This window comes from Canis lupus, chromosome 14 (assembly GCF_011100685.1).
Source record: "Canis lupus familiaris isolate Mischka breed German Shepherd chromosome 14, alternate assembly UU_Cfam_GSD_1.0, whole genome shotgun sequence".
In the NCBI taxonomy this organism is placed as follows: domain Eukaryota; kingdom Metazoa; phylum Chordata; class Mammalia; order Carnivora; family Canidae; genus Canis; species Canis lupus.
Window position 1 is genome coordinate 23,080,265 of NC_049235.1, and position 19,066 is coordinate 23,099,330.

Here is a 19,066-nt window from a genome sequence, read left to right on the forward strand (position 1 = left end):
GGGAATGTGTTCTGAGTAATAGCCAATCTTCCAAGGTTATCCAAACAGGAACGCCAAAGGATGCACTGTTAACAAAATGATCCGAATTAATAAGCCAACATGAGGTCAAATTTTCCTTTAGTGAACTCCATGAAAACACAATTTTAGATGTAAGTCCTTCACCTGTATATTAAAATTTTGATCAGAGTAAAAAATTTATTTCTTAAGATTCCTTAGAAAGCAGTGCTCTTCGTGGAATATTGTTTCTTTCCAACAAGACAAAGACAAGTAACAATTTAGTAAGTTTTCACAATGTCTAGATCACTCTTTTGCCCATCTTCAAGACATGCAGCTTGACAAAACCATGTTTATACTCAACCCCCCTTTTAACAGAAAATATTTCAGTGTTCCATAACTAGGAAACCCCCTAAAACTTATTTTTAGGAGAATATAGTCTAGTCTCTCTTTTCTCACATTATTTTTTTTTTGCTTACCAAAATATAACCTGTTCATAATAGACACGCCTTGACAATTATAGAAAAATGCAAAGAAAAGAAAAAAAATCACACAGAAGCAACTACTATTAACATTTTAGGCATATACAATAATTACATTTCTTCAAATAATTTGATTAAAGGGCATATACAATTTGTGCCCTTCTTATCTGGTCTTCCATTGTATCAAAAATATTTTTCTATGTCATTAAAAGCTCTTAGTAAATGGAATAATATTCAAGAATATGAAACTATCATAATTTACTTACTCGTTTCCCTAGTTTTGACATTTAAATAGTTTTTGATGATTGCTATTTTAAATAATATTATAATGAACATCTTTGTGCATAATCTTGTCCAATTTCTGATGAATTCCTAAAGATGATGTCCTGGAAGAGGACGACAGACACAGAGATGATGAGCACATTCAAGGCTCACTGTCTTTTGTGTCTCACACCCTACATGGAAAGAAAAAGCAAAACCTCCCTCCATAGAATTTGTTCAGATTTCCATTCTTACTACCTGAGCAGAGAGTGATCTTCATTTTACAGCCCGCCCATCAATGCTGAGTATTATTTACTGTCTCAGTGTTTGCTAGTTTGATAAGAGAAATAATATTTTAATGTGTTACTTTCACTTATCTGATTGCTAATGTATTTGGATTTTTTCGATTTAATTAGCCATTTATATTCCCTCTCTTGTGTCTCTTCATGTTCTTTGTATGTTTGACATAAACTTATATGAACTCATGTCAAGGACACTATTTCATTGACTCTAGACATGCATTTGTTTCCCAGATTTTTATATCCCTGGCACTAAGATACATTTTGCAGTCAATTGCATCTTCGGTTTGTAATTGGCAGCATGTTTGCTTTCTTTTTGGCACAAAAAAATAATAGGGCATTTAACAATCCCCTGGCATCCTAGTCAATGAAATGGGATATTAACTCTTTGTCAGTCGTTTTTGTTTCAAATAGTTTTCACGGTTACTGTTTAATATAACTTTCATTTTTGTTCTATGTGTCCCTCCTTCTGTATATTCAAGTCCATGTCTGTCTCCCATTTTCAATTATCCTCCAAGCAGAATCCATTTATTACAACAGTTTTCACTCTGCCCAGAGATAATTACCAAGCCCACATTTTTCAGATCCACCTGGCCTTTAACTCCACAGTACTTTAAAAGCTTTCACAAAGTCTCAAGCTATTTAAAGTGCTTAGTTAGCTACATAGGCCGGTGTCATTATCTCATTCTCTGCTTTTCACTTTTTGCCTGTTTTTTTTTTTTCCCTTGGCTCTCTTCCATAATTAAAATACAGATATTGAAAGAGTTGAGTATCTGGGTAGCATGCTGTTCATAGTTCTTAACTATAATGAAAACTATTTTTATTCTCTACATTTTTGTATCTTTTGCCATTTTGTTTCAAATGTATTCTGTATATTTGTGCTCCATTAAGGAACTCCTTAACATATTTAATGTTGTCTCCAGTTTATTTTATTTTTTTTAAAGATTTTATTTATTTATTCATGAGAGACACAGAGAGAGTCAGAGACACAGGCAGAGGGAGAAGCAGGCGCCATGCAGGGAGTCCAATGTGGGACTCGATCCCGGGTCTCCAGGATCACACCCTGGGCTGAAGGTGGCACTAAACCGCTGGGCCACCCGGGCTGCCCTTGTCTCCAGTTTAAATACTTGATTCATAATTATTTATTTTTAATAAGGTAATTTTTTTAATTTTTATTTATTTATGATGGGGGGGGGGCAGAGACACAGGCAGAGGGAGAAGCAGGCTCCATGCACCGGGAGCCCGACGCGGGACTCGATCCCGGGTCTCCAGGATCGCGCCCTGGGCCAAAGGCAGGCGCCAAACCGCTACACCACCCAGGGATCCCTCATATTTATTTTTAATGAAAGACAAATGCCTACCCGATTGCCTGTGGCTTGCTGCAATTTCAAAATGCCAAACTCTCGCCTATACCAGTTCTGCCACATTATTTATAACTGCGTCCTTAACTTATTCCATGGAGTTCTTTACTCCGTTTTGGAAAGTGCTTACAGTCAGTGTTTACATCTGAAAAACAATTCCACTTTGACCCAATTGGAGCTGGAATTGACTTTGCGGGTTAAATTATTTTTTTCACTGTAACATTCTGGAGGCCTGGCCTCAAAGGTTTGGTGCCACTAAGCAAGGTCTTTAAGGTCCATGGGAAAGGACATGCGGGGTCTCCATTCACTAAAGTTAGGTATGGCTTTGTTTTCTGCTTCATGTTTTATAGATGTGAAAATGGAGCCAATGACTTTCCAACTCCAGTAGCGAGAGGCAAGGTAATGCATTTCAGGAATTTCTTCTTAAGGAAACTTAGCCCCAAAGGGATCACAGCTGTTAGCATTTTAAAAACATGTTCCTTACTTTGTCACCTTTTATTCCTGGTTTGCCACATTCTCCATTTTCCCCCTGAAAAATAAATAAATAAAATAAGTAAGAAGACATATGCAGTCATTCGGGGTTAGGATTTTTTAAAAAGATTTCTTACAGCATAAGCACTCTGAAGGGTTATATAGAAGTTTACCGTCAATCCTGTGGATTATCTGGGTATTGCACTCCGAAAAATTTTATCCATGAGTCATCCTTGACTTGACAGAATTAAATCAGTGATACCACCTAGTGAGGTTTAACATTGCTGAGAGGTGGATGAAATTAAAAGGAAAGAAACTAAGGTTTACTGAGCACCTATCATACGCTCTTTCTGTATGTGATTTAATTGAATCCACATCACAACTCCATGAGATCAGTTTTACAATTTTATTTTATAGATGAGAAAACTTAAGCTCAACAAGATAATTTCCCTTTATCAAGCAGCTCAGACTCATGTTCTCTATCTTTTCCACAACACCATACTCCGTCCTGAGTACCAGCTTTGATCAATTAGTAGTAAGAAAAAGATCCTGAGACCATGCCATGGCTTGCTAGGGAAAGGAGCCATGAAGAATTAGCAAGACTTGCTGGGAATGGGCATGGTGGCAAGCACACTCTGTCATTTCCCATCATCACATTCTCCTGTCCTGCCTTTCCTGGAATATTAATGAAAAAAGAACTAACATTTAAATTATGCTTTACAGTTTATGATCAATGTTATTTTGCAGATGTTATCTCAGTTAGGCTGACGTTAACTGTCTGACATAGATATTATTAGCCCAATTTCACAAACTGAGAATTTGTGATTCAAAAGGTTAAGTAACTTGCTCGTGTATAATGAGAATTGGGATCTCTGAATACTAATCCATTGTATCAGACTTCTAAGACTTTGAATAATTAGAACTAAAAGGTATCAAAGACAATTAGAAAAATTACTAGTTAGAATTTTCAAGTGCTTTCATATTTTTTTTTGAACCTCAAAGCAATTCCTTTAAGTTTTATTTGAGCATGTCTGACACACAGTGTTACATTAGTTTCAGGTGTGCGATATAGTGATTCAACCTCTAAGTTATGTTGTGCTCACCACCTTGTAGCTACTATCCATAACCATACTATCCAACACTACTGCAATACTGACTATGCTGCCTAAAAGCAATTCATACTTTTAAGATATGGCAGCTCAACTGGAGAGGTTAAATGAGTTACTTAAATGTACATGCTAGCCAATGACTCCTAGTCCAGTGCCCTCACTATGAGTGTGTGTTTCTGCTGCCGCTTTATCTTCCATGTGCTGTAAGGCATGCTACTCAAAGTGCTACTGCACAGTGACAAAAGAAATATGCACTACGATGAACATCAGTGCCCTGCCTCCTTCATTAAAGAAGATATGCTGTGAGAAATGAATGTCGACTAAACAGTGTATGTAGTGATATAGTGGATTTGTATTCTAATACAAGCTTTATCTCATCACAAAAAACCAACAGTTCACAGACTGACAGCCAGTGGGCAGATCGCACTTTGAATAGCACTACTCTAAGGAGGTAAATAACTATTGTAACCACCAATCATGGATATAAAATCCAAAGATTTTACATTACTGCTAATCTTCACAACAGATTAGAATGAGAGAGAGAGAGAGAGAGGAAACGAAGGTTTGGAGAGATTAAACAGCTTGCCCATTGAGTCTGTTAGATTCGCAAGTCCATGTTTATCAACCATCCAAAGCTGAAGAAGGCACACCGCCATGGTCTGCAAGTTACTCTCCACTAACCATGGTACCACATGGGGTGTTGCTGGCATCAGGAACAGGAAAGAGGGAGGTACAATTCCTAGATCCAGCTATGCCTCTGTTCAAAAGCAATCTGTTCTCTCTCCACATCAAACTGAGTCAAACTGACCCAGGGAAAAACTGAGCTTTTACTTAGAACAAATTGAACATTTACTTCTGAATAAAAATGGAAAAAATCACTCTTGAAGAATCAATTAGAAAGCAATTAATTTAATAATGTTGGATGGGAATAAAATGAGTCAGCCACCAAAATATAAAACAGAAAAGTGCCCTAAATACACTCAAAATTCTTTTGGCCAGAGTTCACATTCCATTTGTCCAGACAGATTTGTTAGCTATAGGGTCCTGAGGAACAGCATTTGTTTTGGGGGCAGACTTCCATCAATGAAAATATTGTACTCATGTTATTTGCCTCTGCAAAGGCGGTTTCTTTTTTGGTGGGCTCAGTTAATCCCTGTGGAATGGCCACAATTACACAGTTTCAGAAACCAAGTTCTTCAGAAAGCTATGAACAGATTAGCTCTGTTCCCAGCCTCTAATATCTGATGCTGCTGTTCTTGGTGAAATTCTAGTTTGAATGTCAATGGTTCAGGGTCACTTTACTCTGACAGCTTGTATTTTCCAAATGAGAACTTCACCAGTGATTCTATAATTCCCCAGAAGTTTAAATGAGTCTTTCATATATATACATACTATATATAAATATATATGAATATGTATGTGTGTATAAATGTATATATAGTGTTCATGAGTAGTTCATATTATAAATCAAGATGGAGGGTCTGGATAATTTTCTTCAACTATATATGGGACAATTTTACAATCATGAAACACTCTTAGCTTTCCCATATTATCATTTGCTCACTGGCTCTTCATAATAGCACCTTACCTTTTTAGACCAGCAAAAAATTTAAAATTGTCACTTCCATAATTCCATTTGATTCTCCAACCACGCTGTAACTTAAGGAAGCCTACATTAATCTAGTTTTATGTGGATGAAGAAAGAGACACCTAACATTTCCTGTGATTGGGAATATGTTTATTGCCTGTATGCTGACTCACCTCTAATATATATATGCAGGACCATGTATCTAAATAGTTGAAAGTTATAAATTAAGATAATAACCTAGTAATGTTCTAGCTTCCTTTTCCGACAAGCACAGCTTCAAAAGGAATAGAAAATGAGGGATCCCTGGGTGGCGCAGCAGTTTAGTGCCTGCCTTTGGCTCAGGGCGCGATCCTGGAGACCCGGGATTGAATCCTACGTCGGGCTCCCGGTGCATGGAGCCTGCTTCTCCCTCTGCCTGTGTCTCTGCCTCTCTCTCTCTCTCTCTCTCTCTCTCTCTCTGTGTGTGTGTGTGTGTGTGACTATCGTAAATAAATAAAAATTTAAAAAAATAAATTAAAAAAAAGGAATAAAAAATGAAAGAATTTTGGCATTCCTCAGAGGTCCATGTGGAAGTACAGCCCCACGCCCACAGCTGACAGCCCTGCTCCCTCTTGACTCCTCCCTACTTCTGGTTCCTTCCACAACAGGAGGAACAGATACACACGAAGGTGCATCAGGCTGTACAACAAAGCTCCTACCAGGGCCCCCTCCAGCTTCAACAAACAACTTGCATTTTGTTTCCACATAGGCCTAGGGAAAAGATGGACATAGGAAAGATGTTTGCATCTGCCTGCAAAGCAGGCTCAGGCCATTTTGTAGGGATTTCTGGGGTCTTGGTTACCCAAAGCAAGGTCAAGTTTTAAGGGGGCACAAGCCCCTTGCCCCGCAACTTTCTGACTCTAATGGGGATTGGGCCAGAGGAGACCCAAACCAAGACCTCTTGCCCAGATCTGAGGGTTGCAGACAGATTGAATGAGAGGAACATGCTTTGCTTTCAGATAGATAATCTGCTAGCAGAGAGAACAGTGGCATAAACCTATGAATGGACCATTGAACACTCTCAAAGGTTCTTAACACCCCTCATCCAGCTTGATAACTTGTAATTTGCAAAGAATCATAAATAATCTATGAGCCCATAACTTTTGTTTGTTTGTCCCCAATGCAAACTCTACCCAGACACCTGACTATATGAAATAAAGTGGTTCCTTAGTGCTTCACCCAGGATAAATCCTCTTGCTTCCATGAGACAGTTCAGTGTCTATGTTTTATAGGAAGTGAAGGGCCAAGGGAGAAACCTAACTGCAATGTTGCTGTGTCCATTTGTACGTAAACACTTTTAGTCTGGATATCTGCTACCTAGCTGTTAAGTTGGGGTCCTCATGTTTGCAGAGCTGAGAGGCTGGATCCTATTCTCAGGGATCTTAGGGTGCCATTTATCCCTTACATGTCCTGTATCTTAAGTTCTATTATTGTTTCATGTTAACAGTTAAGAGTATACTTAGGGAACCCAGATTTACAAAAGTAAAAGAAACAAACTTTTTTTAAGTACACAAATACAGTTCTGTTTCTTTTCTTTCTGCCTGGTCTTCCCATTCATTGTTACCAACTTACCTTCTCACCCTTGTACCCAGGAATTCCCTAGTTAAAAAAAGAAAGAAAGAGTAAACTATATTAGGAGACATTACTGGAGGAAGTATTTGATGTTTTTCATTTATGGAGTATAACAAAACACATCTGTACAGTCAAGGAACTAAGATCACATACGGAAATATAAGCTATCTTACTCCTCTTTGAGCCTAGGGAATGTGCATTTACTCCGGAGAAGAGAAGAACGTGCTTTTCCCTTAATTACTTTCTATTCTCGGTTCCACATATTTTTTTAAACCCAATTCCTTACTTTGGCCCAAAGCTCAAGGAAGGACCATACACCGAAACTTGTTGCAGAAGGGATAACCTATAATGCTCCTTTCAGAATGGTGATATTGACTTTTAAACGATGAACCATCCCAGCTGAGAATGTTTCACAGAGACTGTTAGAGAAATTGACTTTAAAAAAAATAATGGCCTTTCCGGCGTATGTAAATATTTATATCCATTCCTCCTTTCAAATTTGGGCTGGAATATAGAACATCAACGAAATGAAAGGTTGGTTCCTTTATCACCATTAATGAGACAGTGACAGTGACCTTTGAGTTCCTGTATTTTTTCTCTTGCTAACTAACTAGGGGCCAGTGCCTCTGTTCCTCTCTGGGGTACCCGTTGGGAACCCTGCTGGGCCTTCTGCAAAGCATCCCTGCCCATGAGCCCTCTAAGTAATATACTACTGAGTATTAAGTGAACCAGAAAATTACCAACTTTAAGCAACAGCAAGGCTTTTTCAAATAGGATTTCATGTCTTCATACAATAGCTTTCAAGGATGAAAATAGAATTGTAAGACATATTCTAAGTAAGCTGGAGAAACCAATAGAATAAACAAACTATTATCACAGTTACATGTGTCAGGCTACACAATTTTGTTTTGTATGACTTTTCTTACAAAAGGCAAAAAAGGAAAACTTCAGGAAGGAAATAATACTTCTCTCCAAATGAGCGGTCACTGAGAAATTGAATATAAAAATAGAACTACAGTAAAAAATATTGTTACACTATAATTTAATTCGTCTTAGAAATATTTATTTGCATAGAGTTTAAGTTTTAATCTTGTGCTTAAAATTAAAGGCTGCATTATAGACAAATTGGGATTCTTTATGAAAACAATTCATGTTTTTAGCACTAAAAAATTCTGGACTTCCAATCTCAGGAATTTGAGAGTGTTCTCCGCCCCTTACAGCACACAACCATATTCAAATTCTGTCATTTTTTAATGTTAAAAGAGTATAGACTATATTTATGAAGGAGCAAACATAGCTTATGAATAGAAATCTTACTTTTTATAGTATACTCTTCCCCCTGCCCCCCACCGCCCTGTTTTTCTTCTGAAATCTCTGGTCAATGTATTTTTTTTTTTTTTTACAATTTTATTTATTTATTCATGAGAGACACAGAAAGAAAGAGGCAGAAACACAGGCAGAGGGAGAAGCAGGCTCCATGCAGGGAGCCCAATGTGGGACTCGATCCCAGAACTCCAGGATCACGCCCTGAGCTGAAGGCAGACACTCAACTGCTGGCTACCCAGGAGTCCCTGGTCAATGTATTGTTTGGGTGCTATCAGCTTCCTTCCTTCCTTCCTATCAGGACATCTTAATTACTAGTTTTAAACTATTCAGATTTAAAATATCCAAAACTGCACTCATCAGTCTGCCAAATTTGTTTCTGACTTTCTTGTTTCTATTAATGGTACCATCATATTTCAAATTACACAGAATCAAAAGTTTATAATTATCTTTTCTCTCTACTTACCCCTTACATTCCTTTAATCTAACCAGTTAAAATTCTCCACCAACTTTCACTGCATTTAGTTTTAAATCCATCCTCCCTACCCCTGCCAGCAGAGCCTTCATCTACCCCGCCGATATCAATAACCTGTCCACCACCACTCTTTGCCAAGTTCTGGCTTTCTTTCCATTTCTGCAGCCTACCAAGCTTATTCCTACTCAAGAGTCTTTATACTATTGCTCTTCCTGCCTAGAACACCCTCATGACCTTGTTTTATGTTTCCAGAACAAATCTCGCTGATGAAATCTCATTTGTTTGCCTGTTTATTGTGCCCCCTGCTAGAACATTCTATGAAACAGGGACTGTGTCTTGCTCACTCCTGTATTCCCAGAATCTAAAGAAAGGCCTAGCATATGCTCAATAAATATTTGTTGAATATATGAGTTAGAGTCAGTCCCCACAGCCTTTTCATGATTCTCACAGTGTTCTCTTCTTTTCTACTCTACTATCACTGTGGCCCAATTCTGTCCAATAGAATGTGAGCTACATATGTAATTTAATTCCCTATAGCCACATTTAAAAAGCAACGATAGGGGATCCCTGGGTGGCGCAGCAGTTTAACGCCTGCCTTTGGCCCAGGGCGCGATCCTGGAGACCCGGGATCAAATCCCACGTCGGGCTCCCGGTGCATGGAGCCTGCTCCCTCTGCCTATGTCTCTGCCTCTCTCTCTCTCTGTGTGACTATCATAAATAAATAAAAATTAAAAAAAATAAATAAAAAGCAACGATAAACAGGCAAAATTAATTTTTAATAATATGTTTCATTGAGGGGTGCCTGGGTGGCTCAGTCAGTTAAACGTCTGACTCCTGATTTCAGGTCAGGCCATGATCTCAGGGTTGCGAGATTGAGCCCTGCATCTCCGCTTTGGATTCCCTCTCTCCCTCTCCCTCTGCTCCTGCTTCCCCACATACCCCATCTTGTATGCATATGAACTCTCTCTAAAATAAATAAATAAATAAATAAATAAATAAATAAATAAATAAATAAATAAATAAATAAAATTTTACCGATCCCGGTAGGTGTGAAATAGTCATCCACATGTGACCAATATAAAAGTTATTAATGAGATATTTTATGTTTTCTTTGGTACTAAGTCATCAAAATTCATTGTGTATTTTACTCCTACAGCACACCTCAATTCAGGCCTGCCGTGTTCCAGCCGTTCAGTAAGCACGTATGGATAGTGGCTTCCATATTGTCCAGAGCAGCTCTAGCCAGTGTCCCTGTTCTCATATAAACTGTAATAGAAAACCTTCTCCGTGCCCCTTCCTTCTGTGTATCCCCACTTCAGTTTCTCCTTTTCAGTCATGCCAGATTAATCTCCCAAGTACATAGCTCTTGGGTTGTACGCTTCATCTAAAATCTAAATCTCTCACCTAGCAGAGCAGGGAGCACTCACTCTGACCTTTACACTGTGGCTGGCAACAGGAGTCTCTCACTATTTTCCAGCACATGGCCTTCCCTCCAACTGCAGGTCTTGGCACCCTCCACTTGGAATGCCTGTACCCTTGCACCTTTCCATTCTGTCCTTTCCTGTCTCCAGGAGTCATTCTGTAAAACCTACCCTGGCTTCAATATCCTCTGAGTGCCCACAGTAATTTGTGCATGCAAATTTTACAATATTTTGACATTCTGCTTCATGGTGCAGCAATTTTTTAAAATTAAAGTATAAGCGACACACAATATTACATTAGTTTCAGGTCTACAACATAGTGATTTGATTTCTCTATACATTATGCTACCTTCACCACAAGAGTAGCTACCATCTGGCACCATAAAACACTACATATAATACCATTGACTGTTCCTTATGCTGTACCTCTTATCCTTTTATCCTCATGACTTATTCACTTTAAAACTGGATACATATACCTCCTACTCCACTTCACCCATTTTGCCATCCCTCCCTCACTTCTGGCAACTAATACCGTAGCTATTCTAAATATCTTAATCTCTCCTATAACACACTTCTCAAAAAATATAATTTGTCTTAATTTTATTTTCACACAGTAATATGCTTTATAAGTAGAAGACACCTAAGAATATTTCCTAAATGAATAACACACATTTCTGAATGCATTCCCACTGTTCATAAAGTTGATTAAAAACACCAAGAGATCAGTTTTTAAAACCTCTGGGCCTGCCTACTGGGCTTTTGCCAAGGGGACAAGCCAGGAGGAGAAATGTGGCATGGCCTTTTTTTAAAATTAACTGTTCACACTTATCTGCTCTTTGCTATTTTACTGCAACTCCCCAGAAAATGCAAGAGAAGAAATTTACAGTGATTATTTCTCAGACAATCTCTAACATCTTCTAATTTTAGAAATAACAAATCAACTAGAATGAAAACTTTTTTTTTTTTTTGTCTGTAGATCAAATTTACAAAAGTGCAGTTTAGGTTATATAGTTCTATGCTCCCAGATTTTTAAACTCATTCTTTATTGGAAAAAAGAAAAAGAAAAACAAGAAGCAAAGCAAAATATTTTTCTTATTTGAGTCTTCCACAAATCTTACTTAAGTATCAGAGAATGTCATGTAGTTGACTACCCGGCCCCATCATCACTTCTGTTGAGCAGAGTATTTTCTCCCCACATTTCCACTTCTAAAGCCCTATCTGTCTGCCTGTCTGAGCCATCAGGAGCATATGTATATATAAATCATTTCTTCCCTTGCACTACAGAGGTCACAATGATCACTGACAGGATCTTAGCATCCTGGATTACTTTCTTGGGAAGGCATTCCACTTGTATACATACCCCTGGGCCTCTTTTTCCAGGTTCCCCTTTTTGAGCATCACCCTGTGACAAACAACAAAAAATCAGTCAAAATTCCACAACCCTGCAGAGGAACTGATTGCTCAATAAAATGCATTATTCAGAATTCCCAGATTAACAGGTTAACCGAATGGGGAAAAAAATCTTTGACCTTTACCACTGACATTTTCACCATGCAATCTGGGGAAGAAAATAGCAGGTCAGATAGCCTTTGCCCTTTGGAGTGAAGCCAGATGCACAGGGTGCAGGATCCAGGTATAGTTGCACAGCTTAGGCCGAGTTTTGCATCCCAGCTTAACAACACAGACGTTGTTCTCAAATACAGCATTGTACCCAACTGGAGCCAGCCATTCTGGCTTTGCTCCAAGGGGCTTTGGAATGTTTTCCAAAATGTCCTTAAGAGTAATTGCTTGATTTCAGCAAGACTTAGGAAAATATATTATGTGGCACAAAATTACAAGCCAAATAAATGAAATGTAAACATAGATTTCAGACAGGTATTTAACAAAAAAAAAAAAAAAAAAAAAAAAGACAGGTATTTAACAAAACAAAAAGAAGCCATGATGGCATCAGTTTGGACCTACATAACGAGTATGTAGGGTTGTGTGCGCTTGTATTTAAAGACACCTAAGGATGTATCAAATTCCTTTCCTTTTCCAGGTAAGCAATGGACTTTCATGCATCTAAAAATACTTTCATGCACCTAACTCATTATATTTTTCATTACCTCTCTAAAAATAGTTTCAGAAAATAAGTTATTGGGTTAAAATTTGAATATTTTAATACTTCTCATGCAATGTCTAATTGCTTTCCAAAATGTTCGCACCAAGTTATGTTTGCAATGCAGAGCAAACCAGTTTCACCACTTTATTGTTATAACTAGTTATTATTATCTTAATATTGCTGTGTTAACTGCTACAAAAAACATGCTTTTTAAGATCTGAAATACCCAAAAACCCCCAAACCCCAACTATGTGAACTAGAAAACTGGTCCCCGCCACCATGCAAAAAAAGAACACAACAACCCTGGACTACAAAGTTTCTAAAATGTGAATAATTAGTATTTGAGGGTACCTCATTGTCTTTATCTAAATTTCATTCATTATCTAGTGAAATTAAATTTTTTTTATTTCTTTATTTACTGATTTTGTTTCCTCTCCTGAAAATTGAGTCTGTTGATCAATTAATTATTAGTGGCTTGATCTTTTCTCAACCATTTTATAAAATCTGTATATACTATAGAAATTAACCCAATATCCCAATATCCACTGTATTTCATATAAATATTTCCCTCTTTTCCTCTTTATTTTAATCATTATTTTTCATTATATAGAATTTTGCCATGAATTTCCACATAGTCATATCTCTCTCCTGTGATCCTTTTGGTCACTCTTGAACTTGGAAGATCGTCATCTGAAATATATCTGATTTTTACAAATTTATCTAGAATTTTTTCTAATTTAACTTCAATTTACCAACATAGATTATAAAACCCAGTGCTCATTTCGTCAAGTGCCCTCCCTAGTATCCATCACCCACTTACCCTATCCCTCTACCCACCTCCCCTTCTGCAACCCTTTGTTTCCCAGAGTTAGGAGTCTCTCATGGTTTGTCTTCCTCTCTAATTTTTCCCACTTAGTTCCCCTCCTTTCTCTATGATTCTTTTCACTATTTCTTATATACCACATATGAGTGACCCTATATGGTAATTATATCTTTCTCCTATTGACTCATTTTGGTTTATTTACTTATTTTTTTTTCTATTGACTCATTTTACTCAGCATAATACCCTCCAGTTCCATCCATATTGATATGAATGGTAGATATTCATCCTTTCTGATGGCTGAGTAATATTCCATTGTATTAATCTAGAGGTTTTTTTATGGGTACACAAAGAAAAGAATTGTGGAAGTGCCTGAAGATGGTCTGGGCATAGGAGATAATTGTTTTTTCTATTATGACCTATGACCCAGTGACCATTCACTGGGGAATCTGCTTAAGATTCTCTCTCCATCTCTGCCCCTCCCCTTGCTTGCACTCTCCCCCTCTCTTTAGAATAAGAAAATAAAATCTTTTAAAAGGATATAAGTTCAAAAAATGGTAAATTAATCTCCAACAATATTAAGTGACTGAAATTGTCAGTTTAGCTCAGCAACTGTAAATTTTCTTACTGTTCATTCTAAACTATAAATGAATAACCCAAGTAAATCTGCCCCATAGCAATTTCTCAACAATATTAAGTGACTGAAATTGTCAGTCTATTTTTAGACTGTAAAAATAGGTCATAGGTCAGTTATCTATAAAATGGATCCATAAAAAACCTAAGTGTCAATGCCAATCTGAAATGGAACACATATTAGTAATTCATGAAACATTGTAGTAATTAATTTGGGCCACCATTATGTAAGTACAAATTTCAATTTGTTCAGTATTCCTAGGTTTCCTAGACTTATTGACTAAAATGGACATATATTACTTAGAACTTGCAAGTGCTAGCTAGCACAAATCAGATAGATAATACAGGACATAAGCATCCTGTAGTTTTCACAGAAATCATCATATTTTTGGCATTGACATACACTATAATGCTCTTTGTTTTCTTCATTTTCATTCTTTAAATAAATCTAGGAAGAGATACATTGGTTTATAAGGAAAGTTGTTTATTCATTTACCGGATTTCCTTTCGGTCCTCGCTCACCTTTGATACCTGGGTTTCCATGTGTACCCTGAAGGCAAAGGGAAAAAAGATTATATTGAGCACACATCCTATTAGTTTTTTACACATTATAATAATTTCTGATCAACTTCATCCCATAACAGGAATGAAGACTGTAAACAAAAACCTGCCAAGCAGAGATTCAACTGTATTCTCTCCTTCACTACACACCAGGAAGACTGTATTGTCTTGAATAAGTAGATTCTCTAGATTTGCTCAAAAGAAGATAACGTCTCTCTCTGCCTGCTATCCAAGGGATCATCTCAAAGATGAGAGAAGACAGTGTTCCAATCCTGTTCCAGAAAGGTGTTATGTTTTCTATTCTCAAGCCACCAAAAAACTAGCTTTTCTGAGAATTGGTTTTAGGAACACTCAGTAAATGCTAAATAGTGTAGTTTTATGTCTATCACTATTAAAACAGTGTATGGTACAGCATAGGGAATATAGTCAATGGTACTATAATAGCACTATATGGTGACAGATGGTGGTTCCACTTGTGGTGAACACAGCATAATGTATAAACTTATTGAATAAATATGTTTAACCTAAAACTAATATAAAATTGTTTGTCAACTATTCTTCAATTAAAAAAAAACAACACGGGTAGGGCATCTGGCTGGCTCAGTCATTTAAGCAACTAACTCCTGATTTTGGCTCAGGTCAGGATTTCGGGGTCCTGAGATTGAGCTCTGTGTTGGGCTTCACATTCACTGGGGAATCTGCTTAAGATTCTCTCTCCATCTCTGCCCCTCCCCTTGCTTGCACTCTCCCCCTCTCTTTAGAATAAGAAAATAAAATCTTTTAAAAGGATATAAGTTCAAAAAATGGTAAATTAATCTCCAACAATGTTAAGTGACTGAAATTGTCAGTTTAGCTCAGCAACTGTAAATTTTCTTACTGTTCATTCTAAACTATAAATGAATAACCCAAGTAAATCTGCCCCATAGCAATTTCTTGGTGTAATAAATATAAACTAAGACTTTAAAAGAAGGGAATGTTAGGGACATCTGAGTGTCTCAGTGGTTGAGCATCTGCCTTTGGCTCAGGGCATGATCCCGGGGTCCAGGATTGGGTCCTGCATCGGGATCCTTGCAGGGGGCCTGCTTCTCCCTCTGCCTATGTCTCTGCCTTTCTCTCTCTGTGTCTCTCATGGATAAAAAGATTAAAAGAAGAAGAAGAAAAAGAAGAAGAAGAAGAAGAAGAAGAAGAAGAAGAAGAAGAAGAAGAAGAAGAAGAAGAAGAAGAAGAGGAGGAGGAGGAGGAGGAGGAGGAGGAGGAGGAGGAGGAGGAGGAGAATGTTAAAACTTTTACTTTGGCCAAAATCAACTTCTACTGGCTGCCACATTGTCCTATAATGTATCTAACTTACATTTTAGAAAAAAAGAAGAAGAAGAAGAAGACAAATATTCCTGCTTTCTAATGCCTTGACTGGTAGAATGATTTGAGAAAGTATAGGGCATCTGGGTGGCTCAGTCGGTTAAGCATCCGCCTTCAGCTCAGGTCACAATTACAGGGTCCTAGGATCCAGTCCTGCATCAAGTTCCCAGCTCTGAGGGAGTCCACTTCTCCCTCTCCCTCTGCTACTTCCCCCACCCCCCATTTGTGCTCATTCCTTCTCTCTCTGTCTCAAATAAATAAATACATAAAATCTTTAAAAATCTGAAAGAAAGAAAGAAAGAAAGAAAGAAAGAAAGAAAGAAAGACGAAAAAAAAAGAGAAAAAAGAAAAGGAAGGAAAGAAAGACAGAGAACGAATCCATTGCATCTTAACTTCAATCAGGCTTCGCATTACATCCACTACGACAGAAGAAGACCCCCTCACGAACAGAAAAGAAAGAAAGAAAGAAAGAAAGAAAGAAAGAAAGAAAGAAAGAAAGAAAATAGTCTTTGGACTCAAGTCTCAAGAGAAAATGTGGCATAATCTAAGAAATTTATAGTACACATTCTCCTCTCCGTACCCAAATACAAGCAATTGTTTAAAAACTGTAGTGATGCATTTTTTGAAATATATCCACTGGACTTTTGACCTCTAAGATTTGAAACCACATAAGTAAATGGAATACTAAATGAACAGCATAGATGCATGATGCTGATGATATGTGTTAGAGAAATATGTACAGTATATAGTATATATAGTATATACAGAAATATATACAGTATATATATACAGATATATGTACAGTATATCCAGTCACTGTGATGTTGTTGCAAATACCTTCCCAGTGCATAAATGGCACCTACCAGATGTTAGCTCAGAATATAAAGGAAGCAATCCTTTTGGGATTACTTTATCAAGCATTGAATCATTGTAATAAATCCTGCCTTTAACCTTCAATTGCCAAATTCTATTTCACAGAAGTCATTCTAATCCCTAAATCTTCCTGACCAGCTTCCACCCTAAGAGGCCACCCAGTGTTGTTCTTGGATACATGTGAAAACAGTTAAGGGACTTCCAGAGAAGTCCCTATCACTTGTTTCTAGGTGGAGTAGGATAAAGCTGTCCCTAAAGCCCCAAGGATTTGTATGATCTCTTTTTCTGTATTTTCACTTCAGTGTTGAGAAATTCTGGCCCCAATTGTCACATCAGAAGTGACTCTGGGACATCCTTTGTGAGAACAACTTCATCATTTTAAACTGAATCTGCCCTTAGTTCAGGTCAGCAAAATCCCAGGCTTATTTCTAAGGACAGAATGTATCCCTTTAGGAATAAAAGGAAGAAACAGCATTTCCATGTTTGCTGCTATTTGCACACAACTGCTTTTCACCAGCACAAAACAGCGCTGGTGTTTTCAAGGGCAAGCAGAGTAATCATGACTAGGGCTTTCTGACTTGACCCTCAGTTCAGAGTAGAAACATACTCACAGGAGGCCCTGGGTCACCTGGATCCCCCTTCTCACATTCACAAATCTTCTGTTCACACTGCACCAAGAATGAAATCCAGTATTAACACGCAATGAAACACAGTATTTCCAATCTTATTCAGTACATAACTAGATTGAACACTCCTTTGATGAAATTTTATCTTGCAAATTTATGAAGATTTTGTTCTCTCTTTTCAATCCTTCTAGGCTAACTCAGATCTAGTAAAAGCCAGCTAGCTAATAAAGTATTATTAAACATTGCCATGGTTAGATAAAATAGACCTTCATCAAAAATATATGTATAACATCTAGTTGCCAGTGAAAATTGAAAATGAACATTTTCAGTGGATTTTTAAAATTTCTACTTTTTCTCTTTTCTACAGCACATCAAAGCTCAATAATATACAAATATCAACTACTCCTTTAGTCCAAAAGGAAAACATGTGATATATTTTATCAATTCTAGAATATTCATTTCTCCTTATTTTAAAGTCAGAATGAGTCTTAATTGAATCAGGCCTGATCATAATGAAGTTGTTATTTTCTGCACACGAACTTCAAAACTTAGAGTGAAATGGAAGAAAACTCCAGAGACACAACTGGCACATACTCAAGAAATGCTTCATCACCAGTATTTTTGATGGCTCAGAGGCCAATATTGCAGTGGGGCAGAAGCGCATCAGTGACTCAGAGACAAAAAAATGATTCAGAAGATTCAGACTCTGAATGCAAAGATGTTTTAGAAATAACCAATTTAGTTTGCCTCAATTGTCCCTCATATGTATGCACAAAAGCAATACAGGATTTAAAAATCTATATCTAAATAAATTTAGAGGGACTCTTACCATAAGTATAAAATCAAGAACTGTAATCTATAAGACAGTACTATATCATAGTTTAATTGGCAGGGTCCTTTCCTGTTTCAATGGTACATGATGAATCTGACCATTTGATGAAATGTGGTGCTCTGTAGGGTTTGGTTGGCTCCAATTATTTTATGTGGTACTACTTGTAAATTTCCTGATGTTTAATAAGCAGCTTATCAAACAAAATTCACATGTTCCAAACTCTTTGTGTTAAGAAACACACGTTCAGTAAAGAAGTCCTCAGCAACCCGGTGGTCATCTACTGCGCTAAGCACTATCCAACCAATATTGGCCAGCTTCCTTTGCCACTTGGTGTGGTTGCCACCATCAAGAAGGATGAGCTTAAAATCAATCACCAGGTAGCAGTGGGAGACTCTGAGCTGTCTCCTGGCCAGGAATCCGGGCCAACACCAGGCACACCTCCCAAGGTGGAGAACCCCTATGTACCTGGTGCCAAATATAGGCTTAGAATAAAGGAACTCATATCAAAGTGAGCAAAAACTATGCCTTTTGCAAGGTGCCTGGTGGGCTCAGTCGGTGGAGTGTGTAACTCCTGATTTCGGAGTTGTGAGTTGGAGCCCTGCGTGGGTGTAGAGATTACTTAAAAATCAAATCTTAAAAAACAAAACAACCACACTATTAGGTTATCAATGATTTCTAAAATCACTCTCTAGAATCATATTAAATACTTCCTACTTTTTCCAAATTTTGAAACTTGCAGTATACATAGGTACATAAAGAAATCAGATGGCTGCCTCAAAATGGAGTGGCTCATTTTTAAAAGAATTAAGCATTTTTGTTTAGACACATCTTCTAATGTGAATTGTAATGCTGATTTGATTATGCAA

General features: G+C 37.4%; 1 protein-coding gene and 1 long non-coding RNA gene across 4 annotated transcripts in view; one reads left to right on the forward strand and one right to left on the reverse strand.

Moving 5' to 3' along the window:
• LOC119866411 overlaps positions 1 to 14,998 on the forward strand; it is a 171,297-nt gene extending 156,299 nt beyond the window's left edge. For both annotated transcript variants that reach the window (XR_005369437.1, XR_005369438.1), the window contains one exon: positions 14,597 to 14,998. This is a non-coding gene — a long non-coding RNA (uncharacterized LOC119866411). The remainder of the gene's footprint in view (positions 1 to 14,596) is intronic.
• COL28A1 (collagen type XXVIII alpha 1 chain) overlaps positions 1 to 19,066 on the reverse strand; it is a 162,129-nt gene that overhangs the window by 131,833 nt on the left and 11,230 nt on the right. For both annotated transcript variants that reach the window (XM_038556895.1, XM_038556896.1), the window contains 5 exons: positions 17,354 to 17,410; positions 14,449 to 14,502; positions 11,759 to 11,800; positions 7,177 to 7,203; positions 2,882 to 2,926 (listed from right to left, as the gene is read on the reverse strand). In XM_038556895.1, coding sequence (XP_038412823.1) covers positions 2,882 to 2,926; positions 7,177 to 7,203; positions 11,759 to 11,800; positions 14,449 to 14,502; positions 17,354 to 17,410 — 225 coding nt within the window. The remainder of the gene's footprint in view (positions 1 to 2,881; positions 2,927 to 7,176; positions 7,204 to 11,758; positions 11,801 to 14,448; positions 14,503 to 17,353; positions 17,411 to 19,066) is intronic.